The sequence below is a fragment of the Mytilus galloprovincialis genome, chromosome 11, assembly GCF_965363235.1.
Source record: "Mytilus galloprovincialis chromosome 11, xbMytGall1.hap1.1, whole genome shotgun sequence".
NCBI lineage: Eukaryota > Metazoa > Mollusca > Bivalvia > Mytilida > Mytilidae > Mytilus > Mytilus galloprovincialis.
The window spans coordinates 56553613-56567657 of NC_134848.1; the positions used below are offsets into that span (position 1 = coordinate 56553613).

The 14045-nt window shown below is 32.0% G+C and overlaps 1 protein-coding gene across 4 annotated transcripts; it reads left to right on the top strand.

Annotated features, from left to right (window-relative positions):
• The first annotated feature begins 3615 nt into the window (after positions 1-3615).
• LOC143052424 (S-adenosylmethionine-dependent methyltransferase Rv2258c-like) lies at positions 3616-14045 on the top strand. 4 transcript variants are annotated; one of them, XM_076225453.1, is made up of 6 exons: positions 4159-4202; positions 6364-6435; positions 7245-7421; positions 8812-8999; positions 12202-12315; positions 13399-14045. In XM_076225453.1, the coding sequence occupies exons 3-6, from the start codon at positions 7255-7257 to the stop codon at positions 13944-13946; spliced, it is 1017 nt and encodes a 338-aa protein (XP_076081568.1). In that variant the 5' UTR covers positions 4159-4202; positions 6364-6435; positions 7245-7254; the 3' UTR covers positions 13947-14045. The 4 variants fall into 4 exon arrangements, with proteins under 4 accessions (XP_076081571.1, XP_076081568.1, XP_076081569.1 ...); XM_076225454.1 differs by lacking the exon at positions 4159-4202 and adding an exon at positions 4430-4639; XM_076225456.1 differs by lacking the exons at positions 4159-4202; positions 6364-6435 and adding an exon at positions 3616-3718.

Consider the following 14045-nt stretch of genomic DNA (forward strand, 5'->3'; position numbering starts at 1 on the left):
TATATCCCATATTCAGGTGAAGTTGGTATATTGCTACTAAATAAGGTGGGGGAAATTTATAATTTCAAAATTAAAATCGTCTCGTTTGTCATAGATTCTGGTACTGAGATGACTGTGTAAGTCTAAATTCGAGATATAAGTCAAAAAAATGAGGCAGAGAAAGCCGTGTCTGTTGTTTCTTTAATTTTTAGTTCTGGGGGATATATTGATGGAACCCAATCAGAAAAGTTCGGATTGTTTTTGGAAAGAACATCGTCAATATATCTGAAAGTGAAATTAAATAATCTAGCTTCTTTGATCCTTTTGTTTTTGACGAGTGTCTGAAGGAACTCCGATTCATATGAAAATAAGAAGAGGTCGGCAAGAAGAGGCGCACAGTTTGTTCCCATAGGAATGCCGACAATTTGTTGGAAAAGTCTACCCCAAACTCAACAAATATGCTGTCGATAAGAAACAATTTATTGTCTCGGACAATTTCTCAGTAACTTCCTTTACCTCTTTTCTGTACAGGCGCACAGTTTGTTCACATAGGAATGCCGACAATGTGTTGGAAAAGTCTGTACCAGGGGAAATACCTCTGGCCATTTAGATAGATAATATAACATATCTGCAAAAAAGAAATGTATGTTTTACTACAAAATATATACAATTACGTAAGCTGGTAAATAATAAAAGTACATCTTTCCACAGTTTTTAAACAAGTTTACGGACAGACAATAATGTTCAAGGTCATGATTATGAAATGGCACATCTGAATTACATTTTAGCCAGTCAATTAACAATTTGTTTAAAAAAATTATCTATGGTTTCTTTATGTTTCATTTTTTTTTACATAGAAAAATAACAATATTTATACTTTACAGATAGAATAATAATTGTTATAGTGTACTTGCCTATCAGTTAAAAACATTATTTCATTACTATAAACCTGCATTGTTTTATGATGTTAAAAATTGCATTATACCAGGACATTTAACACATTGTACTTTATTTTTCTTAAATTGCTTTTAACAATAAATAATCTAACCTATAGCCATTTGTTGATATTGGTAGTCTTTCCTTGTTTATGAACGGCCCATTTAAATCAATCCCTATTTTCCCCCATATTCTCCTTCCGCAAGGCACTGGACATAGAACTGGAAGTACTGTCTTGGCTTTTTTTTCTGTTTTTGACATTCTTCACATGTCTTTATATCAGTCAGGGGCATTACTTAAACAAGTAACAATTAAAATTACCTATTCAAGTAATGTTGAAAACGAGGCTATTTTAAATATTACTTATATAAGTAACTTTTCTGAATATTATTTTTATAGGTGTCCAATAATACAGATTTTACTAGGTTTAACAATTTTTCACAGTCATCTGGATATTTTTCCCCTGACATATTAAATCTAATCCTTCTGAAACACTAATTAACTTTCTGACGCACGTATCTTTCATACCGACGCTTCTTGGTCAAAGATTGGTACCTTGAGACAATTAAATTCTCATTTTCCTCCAAAATCTTGAAGGTAGACTGATATAAATAGATAGATACTTGTGAATTGATTAAGACTTGAAGTTATTTATAATTTGTAACCCAAACCAAGTACACATGTTCCTTAAATAAGTTTCAATATTAATTTTATTAAAAATGTTTCAAATAACTTATTCGAGTAATATTTTTGTCATAATTTTTAAAGTAACCCTGCATCTCTATAATGCTCTCAAATATAATAAATTCTTAACTCTATGATATGAAATTATGTAAAACCTCATCAAAACTACATTTAGTCTATGTTTTATTGAAATTTAAAATAACTCTATTAAGTATTTTTCTTATTTTCAAAAACAAAAATTACTTATATAAGTAACTTTAAAAAATTACATGTTTAAGTAATGCCCCTGACTGTATATATTTCATTACATGTTCAATAATGTTTGGAAAGTAATATTTAGAAGTAATTTTTGTAACTGTCTTGTTAATACCAAGATAGCATCCACTTTCATCATGACATATGAATAATACGATATCTATAAAAAAAAAAAGAAGATGTGGTATGATTGCCAATGAGACAACTATCCACAAAAGACCAAACTGACACAGACATTAACAACTATAGGTAACCGTACGGCCTTCAACAATGAGCAAAGCCCATACCGCATAGTCAGCTATTTTAAACTTTTCACATTTCCTTCTAAAAGTCCTTCTTTCATTTCCATTTGCACTATCTGGATATTGATTATAACTTTAATAGTTATAAATGTCTCTGTATTTCTTTCCATCCATTTTGTGTTTGTTTATATTAATCAATTTCAAATTAAGCTGTCTCATTTTATTAAAATTCAAACATAATAAAACATTATAATGACCTTTGTATTACTTCCCTTGGAGGACACATTTTATTTATAATAGTAGGATTGAATAATGTTCCCCATGAAAAAATGTCCAATATTTCATAACATTTTGTAGTCAAGTGGACACTATTTCATAGTTATTGCTGTAACAATCTGTCTATTTAGGGGACAACATTCCATGTCAATGGACATTATTCAATACTTGAATTCTATGAAAACTGTCCATGTGGACACTATTTTCCAGGACACCATTATGTCTTACACAAACACACCTATCCCTCGATGTTTAACTATTACTTCATGGAAAGGATGCATTTTGGAAATTGGAAACCTTTATAATTTGAAAATTTTCCTAATTACATATACACATATACTTACAAACCCCTACTGAGTTCACTTTTTCTTATGCGTACTTTTACTGGGTTTGTTTCCTGTATGAAAGAAATCCTAACTGATCTCAACTGTTTCTCTCATTGAAATATAGTGACAGAAGTATTACAATTGAGGTGGCAGGTACCAGTTTTGGTGTACCAGAACATGTGTCCCACGCAGAAATTTTGTTATAGTTAAGTATTGAGGTATATAATTGTATCATGTGGACTGAAAAAATAAATGAATGTAAATTCTAGGCTATTGTACTAAACAAGTAAGTAGTTGCATACACAGGTTGGGGATTTCCTTCACATATAGGTCCAATCAGATGTCAAAATTGTGGTCTCCTCACTTGACGGCATCCAATCAAAGTGGGGGAAAATTCAGTTTTATGTAAACAAAAATATCTTGAGATTTTGATGGTAAGGATAGGTTCGGACAAGGCTCTAATTCACTGAATATCCTTTCTGTCTTGAATTTTAGCTAAAATTTTTGTCGGCTTTGAGCAGGATTCTGCAGGTGAGGATTAGATTGGTATCAGAGCATCACATGTTTTGCCTTATTTGCAATGCATTTATAATTTTAAAATCTCCATGCTGGACAGACACCCAAATTTAAAGGTTTTCTATATATTTACATTAGCACTCACACATCTTAGTTCCTTGAAACCATACATTTTATTTGTATATAAGCTTGAATGAATTTTCAAGAAAATAAAATCACAAATCCATGAAATTCTAAAGATTTATTGTAAAATAACTGGTTTCTGCCACCTGAGAACTATTAAGATTGTGGTAGGCGAGATAACTCGACCTATAAAGATTATTTATAGTAGCAAATTATCGCTAATTTCTTTATCGAAAAGAGTTAGTCACGGACCAATCAAATAATGTTTTGTACAACGTGCCAGTCGTGGACGCACTATTCATTCACTGTCCTGATCAGAGTGTTGATCACTGTTCCAATTTTCTAACTAAAGAAGTTATAAACTAGAACGCTAAAGCTAAGGTAATTAAAGTCCAAAATTTAAAGATAACTTTGTTTGCTTATTTGATGTTTAACGTACTTAACAATATTATACAGAAATATTTTTATTAGTTTTTACATACACTACCAATGAAAATGTATAATTTACATTGAATATAGTACTATCAGGTAAAGCAGTGTTCGATGTACATGCATGTGTAAGTCAACCTCAACTGAAATCACCGTTACAGTATTATTTTATATAACGAATATATTCTTATTGTTATTAAGGTGTTTATAGTGTTAAGGTTCATCCGTTTTCAAAATATTAATCAATAAATTCAAAATAAGAAAATGTTCATTTCCCAACAATTGACCAAGCAAATTAAGATGTATTACAAGTCAAATACGATTTAAATATGCTCATTGTGTTAGAAAGTCATAAATAGGTCGGGCAGTGACCTGTACACTGGTGATAAACTGATCATCGTAATTACGGTGATCTCAACATGGCGGAGCCTAACAGGTAAAAACGTATTTTTGTTATTTCTCCAAGTACACGCGTTGTTTTAAAAAATACACAGCCTCTAGGTTGGTATGTGCGGTATTGTTCTATGTATGTGTTCTTGATATCATATGTGACCTTGTAACCGAAATAATAGAAAGAAGATAGTCGTAACTTGTTGACAAATAACTTGAAAGATAATTGCAACTGTATAAAATGTGTGTATTATCATAGTTTTTGATTTTGTCAGAACTATTAAGATTGTGGCAGGCGAGATAACTCGACCTATAAACACGATGAATATAGTATTTATAGTGGCAAATCTTTTATTTCCTTATTAAAAAAGGAAAGTCACGGAACAATCAAATAGGTTTGTTTTTAACGTGCCAGTCGTGGACGTACTATTCGTTAACTGAAGAGGTTATAAACTAGAACATAGAGTAACGCTTCTTGTTAAGGTAATCATATAGTCCTAAATTTAAGATGATTTTGTTTACTTAATTGGTGATAACATTATACAGAAACGTTTTTTTTTTATTTTTTACATACACTACCGATGAAAATGTATAATTTACATTGAATATACTATCCGATAAATCAGTGTTCGATGTAGGCCTACATGTGTAACAGTGTAAGTCAACTGAAATCACCGACATTACAATATTATATTTTATAGCGATTCTAAACATAATCAATCCTATTGTGATTAAGGTGTTATTGTTAAGGCGTATCCGTTTTCAAAATATTAATAAAAAAATAATGTTTATTTACAAAAAAATAATCAACCAAAGATGTATCGTCAAATACGGTTGAAATTTGTTTATTGTGTTAAAGTTATAAATAGGTCGGACAGCGACCTGTACACTGGTGTTTAACTGATCATCGTTATTGCAGTTACGGTGATCCCAATATGGCGGAGCTTAACAGGTTAAATCGTCGTTTTGTTATTTCTCCAAGCACACTCGTTGTTTTAAAAATACTCAGCCGCTAGGTTGGTATGTGCGGTATTGTTCTATGTATGTATTCTTGATATTATATGTGACCCTTTTACCGAATTAATAGCCATTGAGTATTAACAGAAGATCATCAAAACTCCAACTGTATAAAATGTGTGTATGATCATAGTTTTTAATTTTGTTAAAATCCTCTGCTAACGGAATATTTAATTAAAAAAGTTGTGTAAAGATAACAGCAAACGCGTAAATAACAGTCGTGATCAAAATATTTTTCAACATAAGGTAAATTGGCATTTTTCCATGATCATTTATACAAATATTGGTAGACTTTCCGGGACAACAACATTTGAACGATATTTAGAATATAATGCTTCCCTATGTACTAAATTATAGTTTCCATTATATCTTTTATTATTTAACACTCTTTGTAACTTATTTCTTTTTTGGTAGAATAGATGTGCTATATATGTTTTTTCTTTCGTCTATTAGCCGATATTAAAAAGGGGGAGATCTCAAACCTAGCATTGAACTGTTACATAAGCATTCGACGGTCCAAAGCCCAGAACTCTCGTCAGTGTTTTTTCTAAGAGAACATCATATCTTGATTTTTTTTATTCGCAGAATTTTCTGTTCGATTTATTAAAAAAACTATTATAGACTTTAAGTAGTTTAGAGCTTGACACATATCTACTATTAAAGATAATATGTATAATGGTTTGTTTTTACTGCAGGATTGCTGTCTCATTGGTATTTTGTGATGTTTTTGGTGGGGTTTGTGTTGCTCAGTCTTTAGTTTCCTATGTTGTGTCTTGTGTATTAATACAGAAATATAAATTAAAAAAAAACGGTCATAGCACTAATACGCTTCCCTAGTATTGTTTGTTTGTCTTTTTCTTTTTTAGCCATGGCGTTTCCAATAACCATTAGATATTATTCCAATTTATTTTCCCTTCCATCATATGAACTTCATAATTTTGAAACATACTTTCATTTCATCAAAACATTACAATAGTTATCAGCGTATTTTGTAAATTCCCTCTACCTCGAGTGGGTTTGTTATTCAAGATGAAAAACTGCACCCACCGGACTGTGGGGTTAAAAAGAGAATGTATCAATTATTGAATATTTATGAAATCTAGGATGGGGAATGAGGGTATGAGCGTTGAATCCTTTCTAAAGTGTCACATTAAATTTGGAGTTTCTTTTTTTTTTATGTCTTTCCCAAGTTAGGAGACTGTGGTTGTAGTTGGCTGCTGTATGTCATATTTTGTTTTCTTGGTTGGCTAAGTCCTAAATCAGTAAGTTTGTTTTTTCGTTTAAATTGTTTCACATTTTGTATTGAATTGGTACATGTAATAACCTGTACAAAATAATAAAATATACACGACATATACAATGTAACTGCATTATTTTAAATATTTATATATGTAGCGAAAAAGAAAACAGTCGCCAATAAATGAAATATTAAAAATTTATTATTTGCGAAATAAACACAGATTAGTTCGCCCTTTAAAATGTTAAAGTAACTGTTCGGTTCAAATCCAAGTGAACTCTATTGGAAATGAACTGATCACATATGTTTGTCTTAATTTCGACACGAACATCAAACTTAAAAGATGCATGAATACTTTCCGTAAGAATAAATGAAAAAAGGAACAGCAGGAGGAATAATAAAAAAACACACATATAATAGTTAAACCAGACAGAGACAACACTTGCACTAGACAAAAGCAAAAACACCCGTATACAAAACATCATATACCTAGAAAATAAGTCTAAGCAACACGGACACAATCAATAATAGTCAGGAACTACGGATGAGAAAGCATATCCCACATCATATGCCGAGCTCGTCGTGTTTCTCGTGTAAGTACAAATTTGGGGATAGAAGTCTCGTTCGGTGATGTCGGATCGAATAAAAGTTGAATGGTTCGTTGTATTTACTATAGTAGATCATTTCCGTGATCATCTGTCGGAAAGTTATATCGTAACGGGTAACCAACTCTTGATGGCGTCCTTAAATATCAATGTTCAGAAGTCGTTATACTACCAGTATGAGTTCATCTTGAATATTTTTTTAAATTAAATGTCTTTGTCTATTAAGTAGAAGTGTCATAATGGAACTTGATGAATATGCTGAAAAATTTTCTTCAACGGTGACGAATGGTTTTATTGCTTTAGAAATAGCCATAGGTCATAAACTTGGACTATTTGATTCTCTGAAGAAATTCACTTCCCCGGTTACATCAACAGAGCTCGCTGTGTCATGCAAACTGAAAGAAAGGTATGACTATAACTTAGATATATTGTGCTGATAACACTCTCAAATTTATCATAGGGGGGTTAAGTAAGATAGCGATATCTGCTCTTATACCTAAATCATAAAAATAAGAAGATGTGGTATGAGTGTCAATGAGACAACTCTCCATCCAAGTCACAATATGTAAAAACTTAATCAATAAAACGGTACGGCCTTCAAAACAGAGGCTTTGGTCACACCGAACAGCAAGTTATAAAGAAACCCAAAATAACAAGTGGAAACAAGTTCAACAGGAAAACCGATGGTCGAATCTATATAAAAAAATGAGAATTAAACACTTATGATCGCATACAACAAACTACAACCACTGAACAACAGGTTTCTGACTTAAGACAGGTACAAATAAATGAACATTTAAATAGGCCCCAACCCATGTACATCCCTTTTAAAAAGGAGTAGGTCCGGTAAGGGCCGTTTTTGGCCTCAAAATTCAGGTTCATCTGTTGAAAGATTTTGGACACTTTTTAAACACTTTTACTTCAATAACTGTATGAGAAAGATTGGAACTGATTTAGTCATTAAAGACGTTCAAATTCAAGCTTAAATATGAAAATTCTATCAAATATGCCATAATATGTCACTTTTCAGATGGTTTTTGTCAAAAATGAAAGTGGCCGCATCCGTGTTCATTCTCAACCTTTATATATGTTATGTATTATCATCAAATACAGCTTGCATTTAAATATAAGGAATGAACACAAATGCGGCCACATCCGTTTCAGACCATAACATTCTACCGATTTATAGTGTTTCATAAATTCGTGTTTTCTTAATTCTCAGTGGCAAATATTTCATGGATGTATATAAAGGACAATATAAACACTAGCTTTATATGTTATGCATCTACACTACTTAATATGACATCACGATTGGTTGATTATCAGATATTTTATATTTTTGTTAAGCCTTTATTAGCACTGTTGTGGTTTTTTTTGTGGATGTCAGTTATATTGGTGAATTTATTTGAAGTTGGTGGGGAGATACTCATACCTTCGGTAGGGAAACTGACAATCTTATATATTGATATTGGAGTCAAACGTCCCAGTAACATGTGCAGTTTGAACTCGAAACATCATTGTGAACAAACTAATAGTATACATGAATACAGTAGATAAATCACTTAGACAACCACGTAATACAAGTATGATATACTTTACATAAATATTTTAATGATATATTTACACAGTTAATTGCACTTGTAGAATAAAGGCCCCGGAAAAGGTTAAAAGTATAAACCGATTTGTTCTTTCTCTTTTTCCCTTAGATATGTCAGAGAATGGTTAGGATGTATGTCAGCTGCTGGGTTTGTTATAGTTTACATAAATGTGTTATTTTTCTCTCTTTTTTCCCTTAGATATGTCAGAGAATGGTTAGGATGTATGTCAGCTGCTGGGTTTGTTAGTATCACACCCGATGATACATACTTTATACCGGAAGCATGCAAACCCCATACTCAATCGAGTGGATTCGCCAGTGTGTTACCTCTTATAGCTGCGAATACCGCCTCATTATTGGAATGTTTTAAAGAGGACGGACCAAAAGGTAAATTATATCTCCCATTTTTAATTAAAATATTCGATACTATCTCACTAAGGTATGCTAATATCCTTTTTTTTCTCTCTCTCTCTCTGAACTTTATACTTGTAAATGTTCCTAATCTTTACTTATATCTCTCAATCTAAAATTCTAATGAACAATATCTTTAATGAAATATAGACAAGGAAAAATAATTGATTTTTATTAACAGATAGCGTTTACAGATGCTTACATTAACAAGTTTCATTTACTGCTTATGTAACAATCGTACGCCCATTAAATCCAAAAACAGGCGATGGGTTACTGATCCTTACTCGTTGCTAACTTCCAGATCGTTAGCTAACTGGTCCTTATTTGCCCTTATATAATGCTCGTTAGCTTACTGATCCTTTATGATTGCAAAGTACCGGATCATAAGCTAACTGGTCCTTATTGGTCCCTTATTTTATGATCGTTAGCTTACTGGTCCCTTATTTTATGATCGTTAGCTTACTGGTCCCTTATGATCGCTTACTACCTGATCATAAGCTAACTGATCCTAATTGGTTGCTAACTTCCAAATCGTTAGCCAGCTGATTCTCATTGGTCACTTACTTAATGATCGTTGGCTTACTGGTCCCTAATGATCGCTAATGATCGTTAGCTTACTGGTCCCTTATGATCGATAACTACCTGATCATAAGCTAACTGTTTCTAATTGATAGCTAACTACCTGATCATAAGCTAACTGATCCTAATTGGTTGCTGACTTCCTGATCGTTAGCTAACTGGTTCTCATTGGTCGCTTACTTTATGATCGTTAGCTCATTGGTCCCTTATGATCGCTAACTACCTGATGCTGATCATAAGCTATCTGATTCTAATTGGTTGCTTACTTCTTGATCGTTAGCTTACTGGTTCTCATTGGTCGCTTGTTTTATGGTCGTTAGCTCATTGGTCCCTTATGATCGCTAACTACCGGATGCTGATCATAAGCTATCTGATTCTAATTGGTTGCTTACTTCTTGATCGTTAGCTTACTGGTTCTCATTGGTCGCTTACTTTATGGTCGTTAGCTCATTGGTCCCTTATGATCGCTAACTACCTGATGCTGATCATAAGCTATCTGATTCTAATTGGTTGCTTACTTCTTGATCGTTAGCTTACTGGTTCTAATTGGTCGCTTACTTTATGGTCGTTAGCTCATTGGTCCCTTATGATCGCTAACTACCTGATGATGATCATAAGCTATCTGATTCTAATTGGTCGCTTACTTCTTGATCGTTAGCTTACTGGTTCTCATTGGTCGCTTACTTTATGGTCGTTAGCTCATTGGTCCCTTATGATCGCTAACTACCTGATGATGATCATAAGCTATCTGATTCTAATTGGTCGCTTACTTTATGGTCGTTAGCTTACTGGTTCTCATTGGTCGCTTACTTTATGGTCGTTAGCTTATTGGTCCCTTATGATCACTAACTACCTGATGATGATAATAAGCTAACTGATCCTAATTGGTTGCTAACTTCTTGATAGTTAACTAACTGATTCTCTTATAGATAGTTTATTGATCCTTTTTGCTCGCTAGCTAACGGATTTTTTTTTTTAATTTTTTACAACAAATACATATTCTTTATTTTTCAATTTGCTTGTTACAACTTTACTTCATTGTCCAAGCTTCAATAAAGTATCCCTGTGAAATATTTTTGAGTATCCAGGAAAATACACAGAAAATAATGAAATATAAACATATTTTTTTTCCATCAATTATATCAATCTTTTTAACTTTATGAAAAATACATTTTGAGATACTGTTTCGTTCTCATTCATAAACCTTTGTAGCTCCTTTGTAAACATAGCATACACATTGAAAAATTTCATTTTTTGCTCGGATACATAGTACGACTTGTAAATACAAAAAACCTAATTGTCAAGAATTAATTAAAACCGTTATACCCTTGATCTGATATTTTGTATCCAATTACTATATGTTTTGCTAATATCTTGTTTTGAAAATTCGTTTTTGCTATAAGATAATTTACTTTCTCCCATAAATCTTTCAAAAGTGTAATAAAGAAATGCAAATAATCTTCTTTTGTTTTACAATTTGCATTTATCGTTCTCAGATAATATTTTCCACTTTAATAGAAGATGCTTTGTAGGAATAATACACTGAAGCAGTTTTCATCTAAAAATGTTTTACTTATTTTCCATAAAAATTTAAATATAAAATCGTATACAAATGACATAGGTGGTATGCATTCTAATTTTGAACATGTTGTCTAAATGTTGATACCGATTGGCTTTGCATATTTTTTATCTACTAAAGTTTTATAGAGTATTTTATTGTTGCTATCTTTTGTTTCAATTTGTTTATTTTGCCATCTTGATTTAACCTTACATATATTGATTATACTCTTAACGGAGTTTTCTTTTTTTTTTAAACTTGCATCCATTCTTTTGGGATGCAGGATTTTAACATCTTAAACTCTGCAATCCAGTTTGTTTTATTAATTAACTTTTTTAAAATAAAACTTTCGGATAAATTTCCTTCACGATCCAATTCACAATATGTCGTTAATATACACCAATCAACTTTTAACCCAATTCGGGAAAACAAACATTTGTTGCGGTATTTAATATATTTATTTCCCCAAATAATATGTTTTTTAATATTAGAAAAGTGATTAGAAAATGTTGATAAACCTCCTCCTGTTTAAACCCAACTTGAAATTACTTGTAAATAAAAAATCGGGTATTTTTCAAAGTCCATCTATTAGTTTAATATTACCTAAATTCATGTTGAAGACAATAAAGTTTTTACCAAGATTGTTAAAATATTTGGTAGGAATAATCTTCCAATTCAGCAGATTGGTTGTTGTTAATTTGGAAAACACGAGGCTTTCAGTGCTGTAAAATAACTGATCTTCAATCAATGGTTGGTATCTTCTTGATTGGTAGCTTTCTGACTACGTTTTGTCGCCAATCTTCTGATTGTAAGACCATTAATTCTACATTTTGTAATTAGTCTCTATCTATCTAATCTTTGATTTAACGAATCGATTGTAGTATACTTAGCTGCATATAATGTACAAAATGTATATAAATAAGAAGATGTTGTATGAGTGTCAATGAGACAACTCTCCGTAAACGTCACACTGTATAACAAATTGATAATGTCCCAGCTTGTGTAATACGCTATCACATAACTCATAAAATATGATTTCAGGATACGATTACAGTAACCAGTTGGATACGTTGCTGTGGTTGGACCATAACAAAAAGTCATGTGACAGTAAATGGATCAATGAAAACTTATTTCCGGTTGGATTCAAGGAAATAGGTATGAAATGATAAGACCAAAGTCATGCTTTTCTTCCTTTTTATGGAATGAGGCTGAATCAACTACACAACATATATTTCTTAAATTCTTTCAAACTGAATTTTACTGTACATATTGATATGCGTTTCTTATCCTAAATTGACTAGAGGTATAAGGGGATCTCACCATATGCAACTATTCCAGTCATAATTACCTTCGATAACTCTGCATGTTACTGGTTTAATTAGGATTATGTAAAATTTACTGGTTACCCGATGAATGAAGAAAATTAAACAATATATTTATTTCACCTCGGTTATTTAGTAATCATTCGAGGTCTTCTTTTATAAATATAAAATAATATTGTAATGAATTTCATCGAGAACACTAATCTACAATGGTATTAATATTATTTATTATATTTGGGTATTGTCAAAACTTACATCGTGATTAGGTGCCATGTTTGTTTTCTATCTTTGATCAGGTGGATGTTATGACTTAATTAGTATCTCCTTAAATAAGCTATGCCATTGGCTATCATTTAAGTGACTATAACATGTCATACTTAATTGCAATGTAAACAGTGAAATTAAATTGAATTGTGTGCATGTACAAATTTTGTTCGTTTATATGTTTTAGAGTCCATTTTCACTAAACTAGTACACACTTTTATTTAGAGGCCGGCCAGCTGAGGACCAACTCCTGGTGCGGAATTTTCTCGCTGCATTGAAGACCCGTTGCTTGCTTCGGCTGTTTTCTGCTCTTTGGTTGGGTTGTTGTCTCTTCGACACATTCATACCCATTCTCAATTTTAATTACGAAATTTATAAAACTTAATTTTTAATTCAAACCGAAAATAACGTTTAACAGATATACGTTAAAAAAAAAATCGTTTGAAGGATGAAAATACTACTGTTACACACAAAAGTACTCCGAAACACAACACTACCAATCGCTAGAATTTAAAATCTGTTCGGTTTTGCAATCGTAGTTACATGTATAATAGTACAATTTTCAAAGTTATAAGCTGAAAAGTACTGAATTTAGTTCCGATGTATAATAATTATTAAATTAATGTTGTTTTATTTTATTTTTTTCACAAAGATACAATAACCAATGTTTTGGATTTCGGATGTGGACCTGGCAGTTTAACCATTAAATTAGCTGAACATTTACCAAATGCCAAAATCTACGGCGTAGATATTGATCGAAATTCAATTGAAAAGGCTAAGGAGAAAAAAGCGAAGGAAAATGTACAAAATGTCGAATTCGTTTTAGTTGAAAACGACCATTTAGACGAAACGTGGACGAAGAAATTCGATTGGATAACTTTGGTTGATACACTACATGACCTTCCAAATCCGAATTTCAGTATTTCAGACATCAAAAGGGTTCTGAAGGATGACGGTATTGTATCTGCGGTAGATCCATGCGTACATTCGGACCATAAAAAGAATCAAGGCAACCAAAGCGCTGCAACGCTGTATGTTTTAAGTACATTTATGTGTCTCCCTAGTAGCATGTCACGTGAACCTGCTGCTGCAAATGGCATCGGATGGGGAATGCAGAATAGAACGGAATTTATTAAATCGCACGGTTTAAAGATTTTAGGTGACGAACATAACGGGCTGATTCATTTTCGAAAGGCATGAACAAATATTAAAACAAACATTTACACAATCCGTAATTGAATAGATTGTATGTATGGTTGCCATATGTTAGTACTTACAAATAAAATAGAGTTCTGCGTA

Bases quoted from the DNA above. Each gene is read 5' to 3' on its own strand.
- LOC143052424 (XM_076225456.1), top strand. From the start codon at position 7,255: ATGGAACTTGATGAATATGCTGAAAAATTTTCTTCAACGGTGACGAAT. The intron at 7,422-8,811 runs GTATGACTATAA...TTTTTCCCTTAG, and splicing joins TCATGCAAACTGAAAGAAAG to ATATGTCAGAGAATGGTTAG. The intron at 9,000-12,201 runs GTAAATTATATC...ATATGATTTCAG, and splicing joins TAAAGAGGACGGACCAAAAG to GATACGATTACAGTAACCAG.